The sequence below is a fragment of the Littorina saxatilis genome, linkage group LG3, assembly GCF_037325665.1.
Source record: "Littorina saxatilis isolate snail1 linkage group LG3, US_GU_Lsax_2.0, whole genome shotgun sequence".
NCBI classification, from domain to species: Eukaryota; Metazoa; Mollusca; class Gastropoda; order Littorinimorpha; family Littorinidae; genus Littorina; species Littorina saxatilis.
In genome coordinates, this window is record NC_090247.1 from 68,229,389 (window position 1) to 68,235,849 (window position 6,461).

At 40.8% G+C, this 6,461-nt stretch overlaps 1 protein-coding gene across 1 annotated transcript in view; it reads left to right on the top strand.

Moving 5' to 3' along the window:
- The first annotated feature begins 433 nt into the window (after positions 1-433).
- The window catches only part of LOC138963073 (S-adenosylmethionine-dependent methyltransferase Rv2258c-like), a 7,671-nt gene continuing 1,643 nt past the window's right edge, over positions 434-6,461 (top strand). The window contains exons 1-5 of the mRNA XM_070335076.1: positions 434-600; positions 4,017-4,193; positions 4,690-4,904; positions 5,981-6,091; positions 6,399-6,461. The exon at positions 6,399-6,461 is cut by the window's right edge and continues 1,643 nt beyond it. Of these exons, the coding sequence (XP_070191177.1) occupies positions 545-600; positions 4,017-4,193; positions 4,690-4,904; positions 5,981-6,091; positions 6,399-6,461 (622 nt within the window). The 5' untranslated portion in view covers positions 434-544. The remainder of the gene's footprint in view (positions 601-4,016; positions 4,194-4,689; positions 4,905-5,980; positions 6,092-6,398) is intronic.

Consider the following 6,461-nt stretch of genomic DNA (forward strand, 5'->3'; position numbering starts at 1 on the left):
ATAGCGGGTGCCTCCCCAACAAACGTCAACAACGAGTTTCAGCACGATGATGATGATGATATAATATTTTAGTTAAATCGCTATGTTAAAACATTAATTCATCAATATTTGTACACGTGAACAAACGATTGAAAGTTTCAGCACGATAATGATAGTACAATATTTTAGTTTAATCACTCTGTTTAAACACTTATTCATCAAAATTTTTACACATGAGCAAACGCTTGAGATTTTCAGCACGATAATGATGATGATAAAATATTTCATTGTAGTCACTCTGTTAAAAAAAATGAATTCATCGATATTTGTACTCGTAAAAAAACACTTGAGATTTTCAGCACGATAATTACGATGATCAAATATTTTATTTTAGGCACCCTGTTAAAACATCAATTCATCGAGTACACGTAAAACAAACGCTTGAGATTTTCAGCACAATAATGCATAACATTTTTTTTTTAGGCACTCTGGCAAAACATTAAGTCAGCGACATTTGTCTGACTTCGAACGCCTGCGTTAAACGACCTTGACATCTGGTTGATTTATGAAACCAACAAAAAGGCCGAGGAGACACAGCCAGCAACTCCAACTGCAGAGAAGGTAAACTGTCTTTTTGCGAGTAGTCTTTTCAATTTCTGTGGTCTTGTGTCCATGTGTGCCAGTCAGAGTCGTAACGTGAAATGCACTTGTATATAACAGCTTTGGGATCGTTCCGATCTTATAACTCAGGGCCGTAGCAGCCCTACCGGCCACTCCGGCCATGGCCGGACCAGTTTTTTGTTAAAAAAAAAAAAAATCGTCTTCATAAGCTTCAGCGCTGTGTTAGGAGGAAGGAGGGGTCGTGACTTAGATCGCACAATGACAGCGTTAAGCGAGAAATTGTCACTAATAGTTGAGGAGAACATTTTGGTAACAAAGATTGGTGGAAGTTAGTAAATAAATTCATGACCAAGAAAGGCCTATCACAGTCAGAAATTCCACCAATTGACAATAACGGAATTATTTGTTATTCTGATGAGGAGAAAGCAGAAGTATTTAATACATTTTTTGTTAACCAATCTTGTGTTGATGATGAAGATGATCCTTTTCCAACCCTGTCAGAGCACCCAGGATCCGCTCCTCCACTTATTATTACTACTGACATGGTTTCTGGAATTATTAAATCCCTTGACCAAAACAAGGCAGTTGGTCCCGATCTTGTTCATAACAAGATTCTTAAAGCAGCCGTAGACGTTGTCTCTGATCCACTTTCAAAACTGTTTAGTAGATCATTAGCCGAAGGTAAATTTCCAAAGGCTTGGAAAGTGGCACATGTTACCCCAGTTTACAAGAAAGGCGAGAAGTCACTATGCACAAATTATCGCCCAATATCCTTATTAAGCTGTATCGGTAAAGTAATGGAAAAATGTATTCAAACTCATATGTTTACGTATTTGACAGATCATAATTTATTGACAGTATCTCAGTCAGGCTTTATTCCAGGTGACTCAACTGTCTTTCAACTTCTTGGTATATATGACGATTTGTGTCAATCTTTGGACAAGCAATGTACATCACAAGCAATATTTTTTGATATTTCCAAAGCGTTCGATAGAGTATGGCATCGTGGTCTGATTTATAAATTATACGCAATAGGTATAAGAGATATGTTATTCGAATGGATTAAAGATTATTTGTCTGAGAGAACTCAAGCTGTAGTTATAAAAGGTTGCATGTCAAATTACCGCTGTGTTCATTCTGGTGTCCCTCAAGGGTCAGTCTTGGGGCCACTTCTGTTTCTTGTTTATATTAATGACATTGTTGTTGATATTAAATCAATAATTAAATTATTTGCCGACGACACGAGTATGTACGTGTCCCTCGATAATACACTTGAACGCACTGAAATTTTGAATTCTGATGCACAACAGATAATGCAATGGGCAAAAAATTGGAAAGTTAATTTTAATCAGTCCAAAACTGAATTATTGACTGTCTCTACTAGAAGACAACCGGAAACATTGCCGCTAAAATTTGGCGAAGAGATATTAATTGAAACCACTGTTCATAAACATTTGGGCGTGTATCTGCAAAATGACTGCAAATGGAATCATCATGTACACTCTATAGTTGTTAAAGCTCGTATTTTAGTTGCATGTTTGCGTTCCTATAAATATCGGCTCAGTCGCAAGGCACTAGAAATGATGTATAAGGCTTTTATTCTTCCTCATTTTGACTATGCAGATGTAATATGGGATAATTGCTATGCAATGTTGGCAGTTGAACTTGAAAAAATGCACCTAGATGCTATTAGAACTATTATCGGAGCTGTTCGTGGAACAAGCCATCAAAAACTTTACAATGAGTCAGGTTTTACAACACTGCAAGAACGGCGCAGAAAACATAAATTGATCGTTTATTTTAAATTAGTTAATGGTCTAGCGCCAGTGTACTTACTTGATTACTTACCATCTCTCATTTCAGCAGTAAATCCGTACCACCGACGCAAACCATATGATAGGCAAATGTTTCGATGTAGAACTGAATTATATAAGCATTCCTTCTTTCCTTCTGCAACATCTTTATGGAATGAATTACCTGATCATATAAAACAAACGAATTCAATTGGTTGTTTTAAAAGATTTTTGTCCAGAGATGACCCTCTAATTCCCCCGTATGTCTACTCTAAAGTTCGAAAAGCAGAAATCATTCATTGTAAATTAAGATTAGAGATAAGCGATTTAAATGCAGATATGTTTAAAAGACATTTGACAAATGATGTTTTCTGCAGGTGTGGTTTTCATGTTGAAAATTGTGAACACTTTTTATTTGACTGTCCATTGTACACGAATGTTAGAGCAACCACTATTGATACTCTACCAGATAATAATAATATTACTGTTTTGTGTGCTATGTACGGTAATAGTGACAGGTCCTTGGCTGAAAACACAGCGCTGTTTTATCAGATTCAGAAATTTATATTAGACAGCAAACGTTTTTGTTAACACCATATGTTTAGTCATTTTGTTACTAGAGCATTGAATTGATCTATAGTGGATGCAATATCTCTCTCTCTCTCTCTCTCTCTCTCTCTCTCTCTCTCTCTCTCTCTCTATCTCTCTCTCTCTCTCTCTCTCTCTCTCTCTCTCTCTCTCTCTCTCTCTCTCCCCCTGCATCTGATTGTCCTCTGTGTCTCTATGTGTGTGTCTCTATGTGTGTGTGTGTGTGTGTGTGTGTGTGTGTGTTTGTGTGTGTGCACGTGTGTGTGTGCACGTGTGTGTGTGTGAGTGTGCGTTGTGTGTGTGTGAGATTTCCGTACCACTGTTGCTATAGTTATCGTTGTTGTTGTTTTTGTTTTCATTTGTTTAAATATCATGCATTTACAATATTGTCCGCCACATTACTCGTTTGTTTCTAAGAGCACATTTATAAGTTTATCTTGTTGTGCTCCCTTAATTACAATTTTCAATTACGGCTTTGTATTTATGCAACTGAATAAAACTGTTTAAACCAGGAGAACATAATGGCCAGGGACCGTACCTTTTTATTTTTTTTTATGGCCGAACCACTTTTAGGAGCTGTGCTACGGCACTGTAACTGACGAAATGAGCAATATTATTTTTTTTGGATCATGATCACGCGGTGTACTCCATTGTTGTAAATCGTATGCACAGACATGGACCAGACTGCAGTGATTGCGCTCTGCAAATCGTATGCACAGACATAGACCAGACTGCAGTGATTGCGCTCTGCCCACAGGCACACGATATTACTTACTTCAGTTTTACGAAAGTTACACGAGGGAAGGAAACCTGAAGGAAAAAGAGACTGAGTGAGGGGGGGGGGGGGGGTGTGGGTGGTGGGGGGCAGGCAGCCAGCAAGTTAGTAAACAAGCAAAGGAAGCAAGCAAGAGAAAAACATGTTTGTTTTGGTTTTTTTTGGTTTTTGATGTTGCTTTTATTCATTTATCCTTGTTGTTGTTGTTGTTGTTGTCGATGGGAGCTTAGTAATAAAGGTCGGTGAATTTCTGTTTAAAGAGGATCGCCAGCAGATATGGCATCGTACGAAGATCTGACAACGAACGTGTACACGTGGGGCAGTGTGTCTCTAGCCCTGGCCATGGCCCACGAGACAGGCATCACTCCCATCCTGTGTGAGGCCCAGGGGCCTCTCTCCTCGCACCAGCTGGCACAGCAAGGCAAACTCAAAGAACGGTCAGTACGAAAACCGCACTATGCGAACACTATGTGTGCTCCTTTTGCCAGTAGAAACGTACATTACTATGTCACAAAGTGTTCGAAATTTGGTACACATTTTTTTCTCATTGGAACACTTCTATTTGGAGTAGTGAGTTGCTGCCGAATCATGTTTTTTTTATTTTATTGAAATGTGTTGCTGCACGCGTGGATCATCGTACTGTATAATAGATAATGGTCCACTTATGGTTGCACAGTATTGGCGTTAACCGGTAATTACCGGAATTTTACCGGTTGAAATGAGAAAATACCGTAAAATAATTGGCTGCCGGTATAACCTACAGATTGATTGTTAGAACTACCGTTTTTTTCGCTGGTAAAACAACAAAACCAGTACTCTGAGTTGGACTCTTACTGGTTCCAATGACCAGCCTACCTTTTTTCTGGATAGTTTTCATCATAAAAGTTTGTGTACCAGTTTAAAAAAAATATATTAGCGCCATCACTGTTGCAGCTACGTGCGCGAGGTTGTGAACGCTCTGGCAGTGGCGGGGCTGGTCCAGCTGGAGGAGGGGACGGGGGGCAAGGACGGGGTGGAGGCTCGCTACCTGGTGCCAGACACACACAGGCACGCCCTGAAGGATGCAGGAAGCTCCTGTCTCGCCGTCTCTGATTGCGCCAGAAAGTTCTCGGCTGTCAAGGAGTGTTTTGACATTGACGGACCCAGTTGTGAGTGCTTTAATTAAACATAAATTTATTCGGGAAACATAGGTTGGCATGTAAATACAGTCGAACCAACAGGTGGTCCCTATGCAAAGGTCAATTATATAGGCGAAAAAACAAAGTCGTCGGAGATCCTTGGGTGCGGTCGTAATGGACAGGGGGTCGTCATCGAGAGGTGTTGGCCATGGCAGGTTTGAATTTACAATAAAAACTTTGTATCAAACAACAAGCTATGCTTATATCAAGTGTGGTTATATATTTACCTCTTGACAGAAAGTGTCTGGTACGGGTGCTGAAACAATCACAATACTGCGAATACCTTTATAGAAAGTGTCAGATAAAAATAAGGAACGTAATTATAACAAATAACCTAAACCAAGTTGTGACATGACTGGCCCGAGAGAGTGCATGGATGATTATTTTCATTGGACACTATCTCAGATAGTTAAAAATGTATTTTGGGCGATTGAGAAAGGAGAGGGGGGGGGGATGGGTGGAAAGGGGGAAATTCGAAAGGGGGAAATTCGAAAGGGGGAAGGTTTTGGAGTTGTTGGGATGAGGGAACTTGACTGGCCATGGCACAAAGCTCAGCAGGCACTGATAACAGATGTAGCTGTATTTGTTTTCTCAACCTCGTGGACAGCCAAAGGTTTTTTTATTTTGTTATGTGACGTTTTGGGGCTATTTGCATTTCTTTGCATGCATTTGCTTCAAATCAGTTGTGCCAGAAACCCCTGTAATGCTCCAATGATGGAACCCCAACATGAACGCTGCTCCTTGACCCCGCCAAGGACCATTGCGGCCCTGGGTTGAGGTGTACGAAGCGAAACTGGGTTCTACCCAACTAGGTGGCACACAGCCGCGGGGTCGGGTTGGTTGAAATTGAGATTTGTTAGGATTTCAACCAATCAGACCCCGCGCCTAGTTCCAATCCAGTTGGTTTGGACTGAGTTTTGCTTCGTGCACCTCAGCCAAGCCCCCCACCCCCACCCCCACCCCCCACCCCCCTCGGCGTTTGTTTTCCTGCCTGATTTTCTAGTTTACCAACTGTCAACCCTGATTGTGTGATGTGACTGTCACAGGTGTCCGCTACCAATCAGGCTTCTTTAACTTTCTGGATGAATGGCGGACGATGGGTCTTGACAACATGACTACGGCCGTCTTCAAAACTCCAGGCCTGAAAGAGAGCCTTGGTTAGTAGTGTTTCCTAAAGTAGATGTGAACTAGAAACTAAACTATTTTTTTCTTCTTAGCCACAGTGGGTTTGTTTGAATGTTGTTATTGCTGTTGCTGTTGCTGTTTGTTGTTTGTTGATGTTGTAATACCTCACGGCCAGGTTGCTTCAACTCTTTTTGTTTGTCTGTGGGTTTTTTTGGTCATTGTTTGTTTCGTTTTCTTTTCAAGGCGGAGAGGTTCTTTCTTCGTTCGTTGACTCTGACTGAATGTTACTGATGCTGCATCTGACAAAGGCACTCAGTTTTTGCAGTGTTCTAATTACAGAGAAAGGAATCCAGGCCGCAGAAGTTGGCTGCGGAACAGGCAGACTGGTACGACACCTGGCGG